The sequence below is a fragment of the Vombatus ursinus genome, unplaced genomic scaffold (genome assembly GCF_900497805.2).
Source record: "Vombatus ursinus unplaced genomic scaffold, bare-nosed wombat genome assembly UNPS02014811.1, whole genome shotgun sequence".
Taxonomy (NCBI): domain Eukaryota; kingdom Metazoa; phylum Chordata; class Mammalia; order Diprotodontia; family Vombatidae; genus Vombatus; species Vombatus ursinus.
The window spans coordinates 5,939,639-5,958,904 of record NW_020954589.1 but is presented as its reverse complement, the minus strand read 5'-3'; the positions used below and the strand labels follow the sequence as shown (position 1 = coordinate 5,958,904).

Sequence of the window (19,266 nt, the reverse complement as noted above, 5' to 3'; positions counted from 1 at the left end):
CATCCCCCAAACCTCCTTCAAGAAATCTTGAGGTTCTGTACAGGTGTCAAAACTGGTGTAGTGACATATAGCAAGAATGTGTACAGAAATTAGACTTGATTTTAGCCCCAAAAGATTCAAAAGCAATAAAGTAATGTGAGCTGACAAATAGGGTAATTAAATTTTGGGAGAGTAACTGTATACAGGGTGTGCCAAAAGTCATAGTATAGTTTTAAGCAAGAGAGAAGAGCAAACCTATTTTGTCTATTCTTCCCTTTAGGTTCCACCCACAGGATTTAATTAAGATTAATCAAATTATAAAATAAAGATAAATTAAGAGAATTGGCATTAAGAAAAAGATTAAGGATACAAAAAATCTATATTCCTAGAAAAAAATTGATGTCAAAGGAAATATAAAGTGAACTAGATAGACGTTTCAGATGTTACCTAAGTTTCTAAGAGTTGGATAAAGTATCCAGGAAAAGGTTATGTTAGGATCACAGGATACTTGTGATACACATATGATCCCCATCTCAAATCTATCTCTGAATCACTGGTCTCACCCTGCTTTATAAAAATCAGTCTCCCATTCCACAAGAGTGAGCAATCTGAGTCCCAAAGCTGGAATCAAAGCTCTCAGCCCTGTAATTAACCCCATAATGACCTTAATCTCCACACCCTTGAGGCTAACTTGCCCCATTTGAGGGAATAGCAACTGTGGGAAGCAGCCCTCCCCTTTTTAATCACAGCTAAGGACCTTCAAGGTGGTGAGTAGTGAAGCCAGGGGGTTCAAGAGATTTGGCAGTAGGGACCTGGGGGAGGAATATCTAGAGGAGTTTTGGATTGTAGTCTGACAGGCAACAGACCTTCAGGACAAAAGGGACACGACAAAAGTATGTTAAGCTCTTCAGATCCTCCCTACGCCCATGAGGGTGGAGAGGTAAATACAGCAGTGTACCTGGAGGATCATAAGCCCCACTCAAGATGTCATCAAGGACCACTCCTTGTATTCAGTGGTTCACATACTGGATATACAAAGAGCTAGTTAAGCCTGTCTGTAATTGGATAGAAGGAGCTAGTTAACACTGGAGGAATTCTCCAGAGCTAATTAGCTATGTGGAGCAGGCATGGAATTCGAAGGTCAGACCTCTTTTTCCTCGTCCTCCACTACCCATCATGTGCACACTGTGCTGTGGGAGAGAAAGAAATGGGGGGGGGGCGGCTACAGCAACGTGGAGAGAGAAGAGCTCCTCCTGGGCCACCATGGCAACGCAGCACACCCATTCCTCCTCGCTGCCTGTTGCGTGGGCACGTTTAAAGGTACTCAGTAAATACAGACAAACCTTAGGAACTATGTAGTACCCCTCGGCACGCGCCCCAAGACCAGGGACAAGACGCAAGAGATTGGGTAGTGGGAATGCTGTAGCCAGAACGATCGAGATAGGAAAGCGCTGGGCTTTCTCCTCCCAGATCCTGGGCCGGGAGGGGAAGGGAAGGCAGCCAGTCGGAGCCAACTATAATCAGGGCCGCGTGCTGCGAGGGGGGAAGATAGCGGGAGAGAGGAAACTGCATAGATACCTGCACCCAATGGACACCTCTGACAGGTGTGAGGCCCGAGAGCCGCCTAAGAAGAGTTAGAAGAGAGGTCGCCATCTTGGTGTACGGATAAGGGAGGAGAGGGGACCAGAAGAAGCTGCGCATGTCTGTAAGCAGGCTGGGTGGGGCTAATGTGAGAAACGCGCCTTCCGGGACGTGGCCGTGCGCACACGCGTCAGTGCGTAGGGGCGAAGGTGACCGATTTTAACTGCGTCACAGCAAAATTCGCCTTCAAAATTTCTATTCCTGTAGCCAGTTCGCTATGGCTCCTAGGCCCACTACTGAATCTTTTGCTGCTGAACAATTTTGTGGTTGATTTTGGGCCCCGGTCCTACTAGTGCGCATGCGCTGGGTCGGTTAGGCCAACCAAGGGTGAGGCTTGACGGCGAAGGGGTGGGAAGGAAGAAGATCAGGAAAGGAAGGGAGGGCGGATCCCAACCAATCGTCTTAACCCTAGTCGCGAGCCGAGGGTTGGGTGTGGAGAGCGGAAGAGTGAGTTGAGGGATAGGTGGAGCGTAGGTTGTGGTAGGACAGCCAATCAGCTTGTTGTTCCTTGATGTCGTTGACCAATTAGCTTGCGTGTCGCGCGCAATTCGGTATCTCGTGAGCTCGCTAGTGTGCGCGGGGCGGTGCCCTTATATAAAAGGTGTCGTCCGAGCGAGCCGCCGCCATTCTGGGGTTCGTTTAGAGGTAAGTACGGGTATTTTTTCGGTTGGTATGTTGCGTGGCGGCTTAGTGCTAGAGTAGCGAAATGGCGGCGGGGTGACAGTGAAATTTATTTTAGTTTTTCTTAGGTCTTGGAGACCGGAGGGGTGCGTCTTGGGAAACTTCTCAGGCTATAAACGAGATGCAAAGGGATACTAAAGCCAACAGTAATGACATTTTCGTTTCCTCCTCTATTTTCCTCTTCCCAGGTTCGAATTTAATCGGAGGAAACAGCCCGGCCACGAGGAAAAAAGAAACAGCCGTAACAGCATCTAAAGGATCCTTCGAGGGGGGGAGCAGCAGCTACCAACCCAACCACTTGTGTCTTCTCTGCCCCATCGCCCTATCTTGTTTCCCGTCCCCTCTCCCAGCCCAAGCTGCTTGGGACTCAAATCTGTGGCTGAAGGACCATCACCACAAAATCTATCAAAAATAATCAACTACCCTTACTCCAACTCCCAAGTCCCGTCAAATCTGCCCATCCAGCGTCTCCTTTTTGAATCCACTCAGTTTTTTTTTTTTTGTTTAAGACCCTCTCCTTAAGTGGAGGGGGTAATGAATCCTGAGTTGGCTTTATTTTTTAAAAGATTTTTTGATCCAATGAGGTCCCCCAAGTAATTAAGCTTTGGGTCCTGGTTGGTTTTATTTTTTTCTCCAAATTTTAACCCCCCCCTGAGCCCGAGGTGCTGACGTCGCAAAAAAATTGGATAGTAAGTGTCGAATTTTCAAAACCAGCATTACAACAAGAAATCAACGTTTCCCGTTGTGAAACAAAAAAAAAATATGAGAGGAAGAAATGAGATCGTAGACAAATAATAATTGAGCTGGAGAACGACCAATCCGGTCGCTTGAGTCTCCATTAAAAAAAAAAAACATTAGGTCTTTAAAAAGTCTTGTTCTCTCTCCCCTACCACCTCCCTCTTTCTTGCCCTGGTGCAGGCACGGAGAGGGTGGGGGGGGCCGACAAGTGAGGATTTTCTTGATGGTTAACCCTTGGTAATCCAGCCAATTTTCCAGACTGCCAAAGCCATAAGAGTTCGCTATCTTTTTATAAAGAGGAATGGGATCCCTTCCTCTGGATGCCAGCAGTCTTTCGGAAGGGTTAATGAGCTCACATACAAAAGACGTGGACCTTGTGGCCTAAAAGTCCCACTTCTTTGTGTGTGAGACAAGCAGGGGCGCCTTTCAATTGGCCAGATTAATGAGCAATCTGTACATAAAGATTGCAGGGTGAGGAGATAAGCCGAGAAGTATTAGGAAGTAGCTGGCTACGACTTAAAATGGTTAAATCCTCTCGTTATATTTTAATGTAATTTGCTTGAGGTATATATTTGTGTGCTTTACATAGGTGGCAATCTACAAATAAAGATTGCAAGACACTTAAGCCAAAGTAAAATATAGTGCCAATACATCCAAAGTGTTAGTTGGGAAGGTAATGTCTTGTAATTGTTGCACTTTGCAGAGTTTTTTTTTTTTAAGAAGAAAGTTGGTTATAACCTTTAACTTGATTTTTTTAATGGGTGCAGTTATAGTGGGGGAGGAAAGTGGGAGGGGGGCAATGTGGAATTAAGGCGTGTAATTTTTAAAGGCCATTTAGTGCAATTGAATGCTAGCTTTCTAAAAAATTTGTGTCGTTAAAAGGAATTTTTTTTTTCTTCCCTGCTTCAATATGGCGACTTTTCCTTGTCCTTTTGTCTCTTCCGAGCGGCGTTGCAGGTTGTGTCTTTACCAATTTTTCTCCTGTCCTTTTCCCACCTTGACCTCCTTTGTTGGGAGGGGCCCAACTCCCCTCCCCCTTATTTGTAGTATAGAAACGGGGGTGGGCTGTATTAGCAGTTTGAGCCCCCAACTGCAAATTCTTACTCTATCCCAAGCAGGAGAAACAACTTTTAAGTAACATTTTTAATTGCCTTTGTTTTTACCAAATCAAATGAAATTTAATAAGTTAAACACAATTTGGGGTGGGGTTTTTTTGTTTGTTTTTTGCTTTTTTCTTTTTAAACTGGGGACGGGTTTTAATGGGATGTTTGTACTGTAACTTTTACGGCAAACCGTAGGTGTTTTTTTTCTTCCTTGAGTCTCTTCTCCATTGCAAGATGGCGTCCCTGCTTTGTTTTTCTCCTTCCTCTTCCCTCTTGCCAGTCGGAACATAGGGCTGGCTTAGGAGGTTAGTTAAGGGGGAGGAGCAATCTGAAAAGGTGATGTAATCAGCTTTCCTTCACTCCCCTCCACCCTACTGAAACTCCACCCCTCTGAGTTTTGCCTTTTGAGCCATGATCAAACTTGGGAGGAGTGGAGCCTGGTACTGGAATACCTTCTTTATCTATCTCTACATATTTGATCTTAGTTTGTTTCTGTTCTTTTTCTTTAACAAAGCACCGCATTTTCTCCAACGAGCCAGTAGGAATTACTAAGTCTCTAGGGGTTGCTTCTCTTGTCCAGTGGATACCTGTGGGTAGGTTTGAGGCTTAGCAACAGGACCAATTTTTCATCTGTATTACAATATCCTAGAAATCCCCCCACATATACACAACCTGGGAAACAGAGTAAGTGGAATTTACCCATTTCTTTCCCATTTTCTGAGCCTAAAGGATAGGAATAATCTGGCTGAGTTCACAGCCCTGAATAGGAAAGATTAAATAAATCTCTGGTCTAAATATGAATTTCCACTGTTAGGTTCTTACTGAAGCTAGTCCTTAGTCTAGGGACATTTTCACCTTTTGAAGGGTAAAGGGTGGGTGCTGGAAGGCTTTCCTCTAAACTTCCCATCCTCCTCCTTCCCATCTTCTCTGGTTTTGGGGTAAACTCTTTTGTGTTCCGTGCTGTACCACCTCCAGTTGCTTAGCCTCCTGTACATTGGTACTAAGATGAGGAGTGAATCTTTAGGAAAAAGGCGGCAGTTGTAAACTCAAGGCAGGGGGAGTCAAGCTTCGTTTTCTGGTAAGCAAAACCTTTCTGGTATTACATTTCACAACCTTCATTTCTGTTTTCCAAGTAATCATTTTTTTTTAATCTTTTTTTTTCCTTTTTTTCTCCCGCCCAAACTTATGGCTAATAATGGAAACATAACGTTCTGTTCTCCATTTTCAACTCATGCAGTGCTGTAGCAAACCAGTGCATGTCCAAGCCGTGGCAGTACTCAAGGCTGGTGTTTGTGTCCTGTCCTTTCCTTCCTTTTTTTTTTTTTTCCCAATTATCAAATATTTTCCAAAAATCTTTTACAAGTTTTAAGATCCTCAGGTTCATGGCAAAGTTGAAAGGCCTGAACTTGATCCTTGCCCTGGCAAATTTTCTGCTGGATGTGTAGTACCTACCTCTAAAGAATTCCTTAGCACCTATTTTGAGGAGGTCCAAGAGATTTGTGCCCTAAGTTGGACCTGCCTACACTACCAATTTTCCAGAGGTTTTAGTTTACCCCCAGCACTCTAAATGGTGGAGAAATTATTGTGTCTGCCATATACATGGGGATGTGAACATAATACCCCCTTAAGTTCCTAAAACAGACTAGTGAAGTAATTTTTGAAGTCTCTCTGCAATATGAAAGTTGAGGAATAAAGGAGTCTTAAGGAACCAGCTTGGGAGTGCCAATCTACTAATTAGCTTGAGTTGTATCTTGGCACCTTTTCTGCCATATAAAGCTCGTGATCTTTGCAATCCTGTCTTAAAAGGCAAGCAGACAGGAATCCCCCCATTACCAAAGTGCCCCTGGTAGGGATACAAATGTGAAAGACACAGAATCCCGAAGTTTACTCCATGATGGTAGGCCACAATTCATATAGCAGCTATGTAATTCTAAGTTTCTCTGATGCCAGGGAAAGCCACAACTCAAAATGATTTCACCCCCAAAAAACAGGTGCCTTTAAGGTTCCTAGGGGGAAAGGAATGTGAATTTTAGGCCAGTAACAAAATTTAACTTATCCAGAAGGGCTGCAACAGAATATGGCTCATGATAAACGTGCCTTCATTCCCTGCCCCTCCCCCTTTTGTTAAAAGGAAGAAATAATTTTTATCTTTTGAGATGGGCAACTTTAAGAGATCTTACTTTGAGTTTTATATATGTTAACCCTGACTCACTCAATCTACTCTTAGTAATGATGAGATTTAGAATTTAATTTTATTCAAGCCAGTTAATTGACAAGGTTTTTCAGTCTCATTAATGAAGCCAACAAAATTCTTGTAGGGAAAGGCTTTCTTGCCTGGATCCCTTGTGTACCCCTCAGCTACTCATTTCTATATTAAAGCTATAGCTGAGGATCAAGCACCCAGATCAGCATAATGAGGATCTGGCAGCTAAGAGCTGTAAGAAAGAAGCCTGGCTAAATGAGAGCAAAGGCCCTGAGAGAGTAGGGATTTGTTTATTGATTTTTGCTTTGTTTACTTCCTTGGTCAGGGACTCTATTCATGCTCCCCCTAAAAACTTGACCTGGTCACTTCCCAGAGGAGTGAAGAATTTCTGTTTTCTCCATTTTCCTCTCATCTCCACCCTGTATTTTTCTAAGTTCTTTCATTCTTTAAGGGAATAAGCTCACATGGCTTCATCTTTGAGCCTCATTTCCTATTCCAGAAATCTGACCCCAAAGTTATTTACTCCTGATTTTTAAATGCCAATCTCCAAGGCAAGAACATTTATAGTTATTTTTAATAACCAGATTTTATTATAAATTTGGGAGTCTTTCATAACTATCATCATTCCAATTAAGAGATGTTACTTCATTACGCCCAGGTTTTCTGCTGTAGCCCTGTAACAGGAACACTTAACTGTTACTTTCCTCTTTCTGGTTCAGTGGATCACTGGTTCTGCTTTTTTTCCCCCCATGAGATTACATGCACTTTACAGTACCTGAAAGTGGAAGCTTATAGGTTAACTGAATCCTGAACTTTAACTGGGTGAAAGCTAGAGTTTTGCTGGGAAGTTATCCTATCTCTAGAAATCGAAGTGGTAACTTTTATCTAGACAGGTTCTCTTGAGAGCCCTTTTTGTGGTTAATTGTTTGAAACTACTCAGTAGTTTGAGAGGAAGCTTGGGGAGAAGGTGATCATATAATCTCTTTTCTGCTGTCTTCTCTGCATTGCTTAGCTTTGTGTCTGAGTGAGGGATGACAGTTATTTTCTGTTCGGTTGAAAGAAATGACCTTGATGGCCCTTAATCTCATGGCTTGAGGAGACTAATGAGTTATTTTGCTTTCTGTTCAGTAAAAAAAAGGTGGTAATTGGGGTTTCCCTTAGGTCCTTGAAGATTAAATAGAGTTGGTAGTGGGATAAGCAGGCCTAGGTTTTGGTTTTAGTTGGGTAGTAAAGAGTCAATGATTTGGGGATGGAAAGAATATATGTTAAGTGCTTTGGGGTTCCTGTACCTAGTTCTTGGGTAGATAAGTGGGGATCAAGTATGTATTGTAGTAGAATGGAAAACAGTATTCCTAACTTCATAATTTTAAACCTTCTGAGAATTGTCACCCTGAGGTTCTGTGTCCTCAACAGATAATCTGGCATAGAGCATATGCATTCTGTTTTCTTAACTGTCTCTTGGTTATTGATAGTATTTGTGGTATTCAGACTTACTGCTGTTGCAACTTCACACTCATCAAAAAGCCTCTGCATATCTTCTGATGCTGACCCATACTAATTGAGGAAAAAACCCTTTATCTTTGTCCACTTAAGTTTATGTAAGGATTAATATATCTGAGTGTGCCAAACTAGCAAATTGATAAATTTTATCAGAATTTTATTATATTAGGGAAATTTTACTTAAAGTTTCCTTTCCTCTGACCTTTGGCCTAGCTAATTCCCTTCCCTCCCAGAAGAAACAGAGTGGCAATATTGGTAATTTAACAGGAACTTTAAAAATCCCACACAATTTCCGTACCTCTGTTCACCTTTCAAGATTTTTCCCCTCATTTTCCTATCTTCTGAAATTGAGTGCATCAAATTGTTAAGCCCAAGAAATGGTACTCTGCAACTCTCTTCCCCATATCTTGTTCTTTGATTCTCATGCCCCTTCTGCCTCTCCTTTGTTAACTCTCACCAGAAACTCACTTGGGAGAGTTGGAAGATAGAAATCTTTGAGTCTATTAATACTCAGAGAGCTTTTGTCTTCTGAGTCTTAAGGATGCTACCCTTAAAGAATGTTTCCTTTTTTCAAGGAAGGAGCCTTTTTACCTCTCTGCCTCAGTTTACTAAAATTGGATAAAGGTTTCCTCAAGAGTCAGGAAGGAAAACCACCAGGGTTCTCCTGAGACTTACATGTCTGCACTGTCTTTACAGATGTTGGGGGTAGGCCCTGGCCAGTCATAGAAAAATAATTACCCCTTACTTGTAAACAAACAAGTTTATACCAGCCTTAGGCCCCATGCACAGATATTCCTCTGGCTCCAAGGAGCTCATGTTTGGAGAAATACTGTATGAAAACCCTATCTTAAGCTTGTATCCTATCCAGTAGTATATAATTTGTAGAATCTTTAATGGAAAGTATTCATACCCTAATCTTTGTCTCATAGTAATGTTTCATTTCCTGACCCTGCCTTGTGATGCAGACATCTAAGGGAACCACTTTTTTAAGCTATCATTTTTTACTTTTGGCTCCCTCATTTTATACTCAGCCCATGAATTACCAAGCCTATTACATAGGCTTTCTTGGGAATTGAGGAAGCTGATGAAAATCTTTGTCAGTTTGCCACCATTATTTGGGAAATTCCAAGCTGACCAAAAAATTTTGAATAATAAAAATGATTCTAGTTTGTTATTAATAAGCAACTCTATACACAGCCCAAACCTTTGTTCCGTTTAAGACATAAAAGAGCAAACATCTCCAATCTATAGCCTTTTAAATGTTAACTCTATCTCTGTTTCTACCTCTTTTTCCTGTGCTGTTTTCCCAATTTTACATTTGCTTCCCTTTCCTGATATCACCAGTCCTTCAGTGTAATCCATATTCCACCAGCCCATTGTGACAGTGCCTGAATCCTTTGGAGAACAACTTTTTAAGAGCTTCACTTTGTTTTTTATCCCCTAAAACTAAACTTACAAGAACAATTTAGAACAGAAATATTCAGACCTGGTACTGATATCTTGGAGTTCTTAAGTCTTGTTTACATAGGTGGCAATCTAGAAATAATTAAGCCACATTATTTCAGATCTAGGAATATTGAACCAAATATCTAATATGCTGAAGATGTTTTGGGAACAATCAGATTCATCTGACAACATTAAAATTAACTGGCCTTTTTATGGGACATTTTCTTATTGTAGGGTCTTGGTCCCTCCTCTGCAGCCTGAGGGACTTCAGCCTTTGTAATGGGATGAATTTGGAAAGGAAAAGCAAAGATTTTTTCAACAATATTGTCTTCACATCTTATAAATGCTTTATCTTTTGCTTTCACATCTTTAATAGTGATAGTATCTTGAGTCTCTTCATTTCTGGATCATTGAGGTAGTGGCTAAATAAACTCTGATGGGTAGAAGTTAAAGAATTACAAGTGCTGTGTGATTTGTTAATGTCATGTGGGTGATTAAAAAGAATTGTGTGTTATTGGAAATAATCCTGGTACAATCTTTGACACATTTATTAAATCTTCTCCCCCACCTAGGTATTATCATCATGGGCTCGGGCCCCATTGACCCTAAAGAACTCCTTAAGGGCCTAGACAGCTTTCTTGGTAGGGATGGAGAGGTCAAAAGTGCGGAGGGAATCGCCAAGATCTTTAGGTATGTATGTTGTCATTGGAATGAATTCTAGGATTAGATGACCAAAAAAAGAAGCATTTATCTATAACCCATGACTAAGGTTGTAGTAGGAGGTCTTGAGAACTATAATGTTAGGAAACAAGGCAGTTGTGTTCAGTGTCTTATTAACAAAAAACAAGTATTTATTAGTTAAATATTTCTGGTCAACATGGAGTTTCAGTAACAGTGGCAGTAATCTGCCAAATAACTCCCATTACATTCGCTGATTTCCTGTTGAGGCCTGTATATGGAATCCATATATAGAAGCTTTCTTCCCTGTTGGATTGCAGCTGGTGATCCAGATCCCCAAATCCTAGAAGCTAGTTGACTGATAGGAAGTCTGATGCTATTTTTTATTATTATATTGATCATGTGAATGTCATTTATCTTTTTGCAGCCTCAGTTTTACCAATATAGTTATCCTTAGTTTTAAAAAAAGGAGGAAATTCAAAAGTACATATGGCCCTTGATAAAAATAGGTTGGCTAGGTAATATTAATAACAAACACAATGACTAGTGATGGTGAGTGTTAGGCTGTGACTAGTGGTTATTAAGAAGGTGAAAGAATGGTCTTTGCAAAGGAAATAAAAATACCTAATGCTCCACGATCGGTTGTATGTTTCTCTCCTGTCAGGGTCCCCTATATTGTCCTAAAAATGTCCATTCTCCTAGAAAGTACTGTTCCCCTCTTGTTTCCTAGATTGAGACCCATGTTCCACTGTGGATAGATGATGTGTATCTCTGTCCCAGCTCTATCTAACCTTAACTCAATTTCCCTTATAGCCTCATGAAGGAAGCTCGAAAGATGGTGAGCCGCTGTACGTACCTAAACATTCTCCTGCAGACCCGTTCACCAGATGTGCTGGCCAAGTGAGTGGGGAACTCGATATTTAAGAAGTGGAGATAAGAGTGGAATAGGGGATCAGGGCATTGAGGGAATGGGAACATAGAACTCCTGAGTTCTGATAGACCTTCCTGTCTGTCTGCAGGTTTATCCGAGTTGGTGGCTACAAGCTCCTTAATAACTGGCTGACTTACTCAAAGACAACCAACAACATACCTCTCTTGCAGCAGATTCTGCTCACCCTGCAGCACCTACCCCTTACTGTGGACCATCTCAAACAGGTATCTCTTTAGGTTTTTATCGTTCCACATAACTGATAAGAAAATTGTATTTTGTCAGTAAACTAGGGCTTATGGGGACATAAAGTAGATGGGTAAGTTGTAAGGAGGGTCTAGATGGAATTTTCTTTCTCCTTACGCTTAGTTTTCTGCTTCCCTTCTCTTAGAACAACACAGCCAAACTTGTGAAGCAGCTGAGCAAGTCAAGTGAGGATGAAGGTAGGTTTATTCTTTGTTCCCTTCCTTTTATTTCAATTTTACCCTGTCACCAGCTGATACCCCTCTTTCTATCCTCTTCCTTTTCTACTTACCTCCTTCCCTTTTTGATCTTATATTTCCCCTCTCATACCTAACTTTATCCCTTTGGTTGTATATAGTCCCTAGAATCTAGTCCTGTTTTATCATGAGTCCTCTGGAATCATGGTTGGTCATTGTATTGATCAGAGTTCTCAAGACTTTCAAAGTTGTTTGTCTTTCCAGTATTGTTACTGTATAAATTGTTCTTCTGGTTTTGCTCACTTCACTTTGCATCCATACATCTTAAAATATTTTGAAAACTTCCATATAACCTCTAAGGACATCTTTTCCAGTATTCATTGAATTGTCATATGATGTGAATTCAAGTCTTGTTATTATCCTGGTTGCTTTCTTCTCACTACATGTTTCTAACATGTGATACACTCAGAATTTTATAGTTCTTCCAGATATGCAGTCTCAGTAAGACCAAGTACTCAAGGATCATCCTGTCCTTCATTCTAGACACTTATATTAATGTAATAGTTACCCCATTGTGCTGCTGACTCATTGATCTTGTTAATTTCACTAAAGCCACTTGATCTTTGTTGTGTACTTTGTCATACTACTTTGTAACCATGTCTCCTCCATCCTGTTCTATTTATGCAATAGAATTTCCTTAAACCCCAGTGAAGTTGATGTTCCCCTTTCTTATCCTCTACCCTTTCGTGTCTACTCTACTGTCCCAATTTCCTTAAGAGCTAGAAGATTTTCACAGAGAAAGAGAAAACTACATTATAGTGAAGTAGAGTACTCAGACATATGGGGGGAGGGGAAAGACTGAGAAAAAGGGAGAGGACCAGAACTAATGATGCAATTGAGTCAGTCTTCTTGACTATAATTGACTTCAAGTTGGTGATCCATAGAGGCTACCCTTCAGTTTCGGATACAAATTTTACTGAGTTATAGGTGAGGGAATCTCATCCTTCCACAGTTGTCATGGCCTTTTATAAAGATAGGGAGCCAATTCCAGCTTTTTCTTCACTTCAAGCAGTCCTATATGAGGTATTTGTTTCAAGTTGCTTATTGGGGTATTTACAAAGGAGTTGTGAGGACAAGAGAACAGGACCTAGAAACAGGCAGAGGTGGAGCAATAGGAAGGGGTCTTACGATTTGGCAGTGTCCAGCTTTGTCTTTCCTCTCTCTTATTCTCCTGTTTCTAAAATTACTTCTGTTTTCCTTCAAAGAACTCCGGAAACTAGCTTCAGTCCTTGTCAGTGACTGGATGGCTGTCATACGCTCTCAGAGTAGCACCCAGCCCACTGGTAAGTTACTTTGTTCTTCATCCTGGCATAATTAGCCTCCAGACGTTCTGGGAGGAGTTCCATCTCACTCTATTTCCTGGGTGAGATTATCTTTTTCATCATACAACAGCAGCCAGCATTTATTCAACATTTAGAGCAGGGTATAGAGATTGCAAAACAATTTACGTACATTATCACTTATCCTCACAAACAATCCTATGAGGTAAATAATACAGGTATCATTATACCCATTTTGCAGATGAGAAAAGTGAGGCAAACAGAGGATAAGTGACTTGCCCATTGTCACACAGCTAATGTCAAGAGACAGGTTTTCAACCCAGGTCTCATAGTCTCCAAGTTCAGCACTCTGTCTACTACACTATGCTTCTTTATCTAAAATCTTTTGCCATTTGACTATCCTCCTATAGAGAAAGATAAGAAGAAAAGGAAGGAAGAGGGGAAGGGACGAACTGCTCCTCTTGAACGACCCCTGCCTGAAGTGAAGACAGAAACAAGAACTGAGGAGGTACCAGAGAAGAAGAAGGAGAAACCTAAATCATTGCGAACCACAGCTCCTAGCCATGCCAAGTTTCGTTCTACTGGTAAGGCTGAGACTTGGTCTTGGGAGGGTACATAGACACTTGTACACAGAGTTGTATATACATGCGCATACATACGCCCTAGATTTGAACAGACATTGCCATTGGGGGATGGAAGGTAATGATTTGTGATCTACTTAAAAGGGTAAGGGGAAAGCATTTTAGGAATAGTGGCACAAAGTGCATTTGCAGTTTGGCAGAGAGAGAAAGGAAAGAAGAAGAGAGAACAGTGTCAAGAATTCATAACATATCTATCTGCCTTTTTCAGGTTTGGAGCTAGAGACACCATCTCTGGTGCCTGTGAAGAAGAATGCCAGTACTGTGGTTGTTTCTGACAAGTACAACCTTAAGCCCATTCCTCTTAAGCGTCAGAGGTATGTATTAGGACTGGTAGCAGGTATTGCCTGAGGTTGTAAAAGGATTGGTTGGGAAGATTGCCGCAAATTTTTAACTATCTTTTTTCTTACAGCTCTGCAGCTGCACCTGGTGATGTGGCTCCCCCAGCTGAAAAGAAATACAAACCACTCAATACAACACCTAACACCACCAAAGAGATTAAAGTGAAGATTATACCCCCACAACGTGAGTAGGGCCAGGGACAAGGGACAATGACAGACTCTGTGGCTAGAGGAGTAGAGCTTGACTAAATGGAATCATTTAGGGCAGCTAGATGGCATAGTGGATAGAGCACCAGCCCTGGATTCAGGAGTACCTGAGTTCAAATCCAGCCTCAGACACATAACATTTACTACCTGTGTGACCCTGGGCAAGTCACTTAACTCCACTGCCTAACCAAAAAAAAAAAAAAATGGAATCATTTAGTCTGTTTCATTTTTCTAAGTCTTCCTAATGAAGTCTCTAATTTTCTTGTCTCTTTTTTTTAATGTATCAGATTTCTATCTTTTCTTTCCCTCTCTTTATGTGTACCCTTCTGTCTCTGGTTTTTCAGTCTTTAGTCCCTAGAATATACGCCTTGTTGATTCATTCATTCTTATATCTTCCCTTCTTCATTTTGCCTGTACTTCACTTCCTGTCTTCCACTATCAGCTCACCAATATTCAGTTGTATTTAGTGTCCAAAACTATAGATTGCTTGAAAGATAAGCCTAGTAACATTAAGAATTTCTTATGTGAATTCTCATACCATAAATGCTTTCTGATATTATTGTCATCTTATCTTGGTTGGAGAGAGATCTCACTACCCTATCATTTGGCCAAAACTTTGTCTGTAGTTGTGAAGTATGCCATCTGTATATCTGCTATACTAACACTTTTTTCTTTCCTTCTCTTTAGCTATGGAAGGCTTGGGTTTCCTAGATGCCCTCAACTCAGCTCCTGTTCCAGGCATCAAAATCAAGAAAAAGAAAAAGGTTTTGTCACCCACAGCTACCAAGGTATGTATCCTGGGTAGTGCAGGGTGGGGTGATGGACGAAAAAATCCTTGGGTAGAGAGAAAAAATGTATGTGAGATTGGAAAGTAGCCTTAAGTCTCTCTAGAAGTTATTGGGAGACTAGATTCCTGCCATGGTTTTTCTTACACAGAGACCCCATTGGTGTCTGTGGCTTCACTATCCTAATGATCTAATGATCTCTTTTTCTCCTATAGCCAAGCCCCTTTGAGGGGAAACAAAGCACAGAGCAGAACACAGCCAAACCTTCTTCACCAGAGCCAGCGGCTCCTGCTGAGGCCACGGACATAGAGCGTCCTGGAACCCCTGTCCCTCCTGTTGAAATTCCAGAGCTTACGGACACAGGTAAGATTAGAAACTAGATGTCTAAGGTTCCAGGTGTCTGGATCCTGAGAAAAGGAACTGGGGCTGGAAAACTGGACATGGGGAACCTTTGACTTGAAGCCAAGACTCCATACGAGCTCAGCGGTTAGTTCTGCTGACTCGGTTCAGCTTATGGCTCTGCCATTTTCCTATTCATGTGACCTTAGACAAGTTACTTAACCTTTTGGGCCCTCATTTTCCTCATCTGTAAAATTAGGGATTGGGCTAAATTTGCATTAAATCCTATAATCCTACGCTCTATTTTATAGCCTCCTTGGACACAGGAGTGCTGGATGCAAAACCTGTGGAGAGCCCTGGGGATCCAAGCCAGTTGACAAGGAAGGGCCGGAAGAGAAAGACTGTGACATGGCCTGAAGAAGGTAAACTGAGAGAATACTTTTACTTTGAACTGGATGAGACTGAGCGAGGTAAGAGGGTAGATTGATACATAGGGGCATCTTGGAGCTATGGAAGATGGAGGGTAATGGGATCTTGGAAAGGATCCATATGGCCTAACTTCTCTATGTTCTCTTCTTTTCCTTCTCTTCCTTCCTGCCATCCCCCACCTCCCAACAAAACAAACAAAAACAGTTAATGTGAACAAGATCAAGGACTTTGGTGAGGCAGCCAAGAGAGAGATACTGTCGGACCGTCATGCCTTTGAGACAGCTCGGCGTCTGAGTAATGACAATATGGAAGAGAAGGTGGCATGGGTATGCCCCCGGCCCCTGGCTTTACCTTCACCCCTTGTGTCCCCGGGTGGCAATAGCCAAGAGCGCTATGTACAGGCTGAACGTGTGAAAGGAATTCTGCAGGAGCTCTTCTTATCCAAGGAGAGGTGGGTAGGGAATAAAACTCTCAGTGAGACTGTTGATTGAGAGTGGGATGAAGTGAGAAATGATTGTGGGGAATCTGGACTTAATAGAAAAGTAATCTGAACATCATTTCTTCCCTGCAGTGTCCCTGACAGTCCCCATGAACCTGATCCTGAATCATATGAACCTGTTCCTCCAAAACTTATTCCTCTGGATGAGGTAAGGTGTCTCTGTCTTTCAATTTTTGCTCAAGTGTCTGTTGGGGGAGGGGTTGGTAGGGGATGGATGCTGTCTTAATATCTCTATCCTATATAAATGTTTGACTCATTATTATTCTGACTTTTATCTTTTTAGGAATGTTCCCTAGATGAGACCCCATATTCTGAGGCATTAGAGACTGGTGGACCAGGTAGTTCGCCTGATGGGACAGGTGGCTCCAAGCTGCCTCCTGTCCTGGCCAACCTTATGGGAAGTATGGGTGCTGGAAAAAGCCCCCAGGGCCCAGGAGGAGGTGGCATCAATGTCCAGGAGATCCTTACCTCAATAATGGTGAGATGCAAACCTTTTCAGAAGGTTCTCCTTTTTTGCCTTCTTTGTTACTTTACCTTGTTTGTCCCTTTTACAACATCTCCTTCTCCCTCTCCCTCTCCCTCCAGGATCCATTCTTCCCTTTTCTAGTTATGCTTTTTGTTTCTGCTGTCCCTATGTCTCCTGACTGGCCTCTTTTCCAAACACTCTACCTTTTTCCACAGGGAAGCCCCAATAGTCACCCCTCAGAGGAGCTGCTGAAACAACCAGACTACTCGGATAAAATCAAGCAGTTGCTGGGTAACCTGCAGGGCCAGCCCCAGGGGCCTGGGGGAGGAGGTGAGGAAGCCCACTTTAGGTTTAGAGGTGAAGCACAGCCAGGTAGATATGCCCCAATAAAAATGGGGTAGAAGGGACACCATGGGGGAATGATCTTAGAAGAAGGTTTATAAAAAACCAGGAAAAAAGCCAGTAGGAAGGGAGTAAAGAGAGGATGGAACAATCTCTAAGATAGTAAGAATAATTTGATCAGATTGGGTAGACTAGTTCTCACTGTTTTAACTGGGAGTATTAATGGAACCCTCAGGGTGGTGCTATTGATCCTAGAATTTATTTACTGACAATTTTTTTCCTCCTCATAATTCAGTGCCCCATGGGATTTTGGGACCTGCCCCAATGGCTAATGGTTTCCCACCTGGAGGCCCAGGGGGCCCCAGCGGCCCCAAAAGCATGCAGCATTTCCCCCCTGGCCCTGCAGGGCCTATGCCAGGTAAATGGGATGGATGCTTCTTGTGGGTCCTGGAGGGGGCAGTATAGGAGTATAGGAAGTGTAAACTAGAACATGGTCATGAGCCTGGTTAATACCTGAATGTTTCTTTCTTTGGAGGTCCCCATGGAGGTCCTGGTGGTCCAGTGGGCCCACGACTTTTGGGGCCCCCCCCCCCTCCCCGTGGGGGTGACCCCTTCTGGGATGGTCCAGGAGATCCCATGCGAGGTGGTCCAATGCGAGGAGGGCCAGGACCTGGTCCTGGGCCATACCACCGAGGCCGAGGGGGTCGAGGTGGGAATGAACCTCCGCCATTTCGAGGAGGCCGAGGAGGCCGCTCTGGGGGAGGCCCCCCTAATGGACGAGGAGGCCCTGGTGGAGGAATGGGTGGAGGTGGTGGCCACCGTCCCCATGATGGCCCTGGTCATGGTGGACCCCATGGTCATCGGCCTCATGATGGCCCTGGCCATCGAGGCCATGACCACCGAGGCCCACCCCCACATGAGCATCGTGGCCATGATGGGCCTGGTCATGGAGGCCACAGAGGACATGATCCCCATGGTCATGGTGGAGGTGAGTACTCTCTAGAGATGATGTAGCTACACAGTTATCTTCCTTTTATATCGTTTGGAATGTCATATAATCTCCATATATTCTCCTCTTAGTTGTCTTGCTTGAGTCTAATGGTAGTAACTGGGGGAAAGGCACAGGGTCATTTTTTTTTTCTGGGGCTTCTGATGTCCATCTAACCACCATACTACTATTCCAACAGATATGTCAAGCCGCCCTGTGTGCCGACACTTCATGATGAAGGGCAGCTGCCGCTATGAGAACAACTGTGCCTTCTACCACCCAGGTGTCAATGGGCCACCTTTGCCCTAGGGGCTACCCATCTGCGGTATCCTGTGGACTGCAGCCTCCCTCCCTCCTTGGCCCTTTTGTCCTGTTATGGCTTCTGTGAGGCCCACCTCTCCTTTTCCCCGGCTGATGAGCTGGACTCCCTTCCTCACCCCTGTTTGGGGTTTTGGGGATTTTCTAATCACTGGTGCGCATTGTTGTACATATTTTCCTCCAGTCAGGGGAGGAGAAAGACTGATACAGCCTGTACCCCTGGACTGCTGAAGAGGAGACCTAGTGGGCTTTGCCCTGTGACGGGCTGTTACCTAGCCCTAACCTCCTTCCAGTATTATCCTGGACCCTGCATATACCTATGACTGGTTATCCTGAAGGAAGGGGAAGACCCCTCTACAACCAAGATAGAAAAGGTGGACCTTTCCTATCTTTGGTCACCCACATGAACCAATCCCCTGACATGGTGTCTATTGCACTTATTGTGGAATCATCCTATAACCAAGCAGGTTCATTCATTTTTATGGGGGTGGGAATGTGATGAGGAGTGCCCTCTTATTTCATTGCACTGAGAGGGTTCCCTCCAGGGAACTGAGAGGCTAGGTGTGAATTACCCAACACACTCTATGCCCTGCCTTCCTCCCTTCTTTTCCTATATAATTAATATATACATCAGGACCTGTCCTTTGCACTCTGAATACTTTTTAACAGTATGACACTGCAGCCTTGTATGAGCACCCAGACCAGCTTAATCAGTCCTTTATACCTTTTGACGAAAGTCATCCATATTCTTTGAACCAGATATTTTTTCAGCTGGTGTAGGTGAGATCCCTGGTGTCAGTCCTCCCTTCCTTTCTACAACTGGGAGATCTGTAAAACACTCTTAAGCAAGACCACTCTGTCAATATGTCAGTGATCCCGAGTCTGACATAGTCACACTACATGCACTGCCTTTTGAGAGTTTTTCAGCTCCAATCCCTCTTACCCCAAACCATGTCAGTGTGAGGCCTCCCCAGGCCCAACCCCATCAGTCACTTCTGTAATTCCCCACCTGGCTCTTATCCAGGGTGGATCCTGGACAGTATTGCTGCCCTTTCCCAGTTTTCTCCTTTGCCCCATCCCGGCATCAGTTGTTTTCTGTGAAAACGGCAGTGGATGGATCGGGTTTTGTGCAGGGCCCCAGGTTTAGAGCCACAATGGATTGAGGATGATTATTTTCTTTTTGTTTTGTATATTTTGTACATTAATAATAAACAGTGGAAAGAGAAGCTTATTTAAA

General features: G+C 43.0%; 2 protein-coding genes across 6 annotated transcripts in view; one reads left to right on the top strand and one right to left on the bottom strand.

Annotated features, from left to right (window-relative positions):
- The window catches only part of MRPS18B (mitochondrial ribosomal protein S18B), an 11,020-nt gene extending 9,352 nt beyond the window's left edge, over positions 1 to 1,668 (bottom strand). Inside the window, exon 1 of the mRNA XM_027876776.1 lies at positions 1,558 to 1,668. Within this exon, the coding sequence (XP_027732577.1) occupies positions 1,558 to 1,632 (75 nt within the window). The 5' untranslated portion in view covers positions 1,633 to 1,668. The remainder of the gene's footprint in view (positions 1 to 1,557) is intronic.
- On the top strand, positions 722 to 19,266 carry PPP1R10 (protein phosphatase 1 regulatory subunit 10). 5 transcript variants are annotated; one of them, XM_027876773.1, is made up of 20 exons: positions 722 to 746; positions 2,490 to 2,990; positions 9,864 to 9,981; positions 10,783 to 10,869; positions 10,989 to 11,124; positions 11,289 to 11,340; positions 12,603 to 12,680; positions 13,088 to 13,261; positions 13,527 to 13,632; positions 13,728 to 13,840; positions 14,551 to 14,651; positions 14,864 to 15,011; positions 15,299 to 15,457; positions 15,621 to 15,867; positions 15,988 to 16,063; positions 16,199 to 16,393; positions 16,597 to 16,711; positions 17,019 to 17,141; positions 17,259 to 17,711; positions 17,911 to 19,266. In XM_027876773.1, exons 3-20 carry the CDS (start codon positions 9,875 to 9,877, stop codon positions 18,018 to 18,020), a joined length of 2,580 nt encoding a protein of 859 aa, XP_027732574.1. In that variant the 5' UTR covers positions 722 to 746; positions 2,490 to 2,990; positions 9,864 to 9,874; the 3' UTR covers positions 18,021 to 19,266. The 5 variants fall into 5 exon arrangements, with proteins under 5 accessions (XP_027732574.1, XP_027732573.1, XP_027732576.1 ...); XM_027876772.1 differs by lacking the exon at positions 722 to 746 and adding an exon at positions 1,175 to 1,299; XM_027876775.1 differs by lacking the exon at positions 722 to 746 and adding an exon at positions 2,249 to 2,265 and having other exon boundaries at positions 15,299 to 15,409.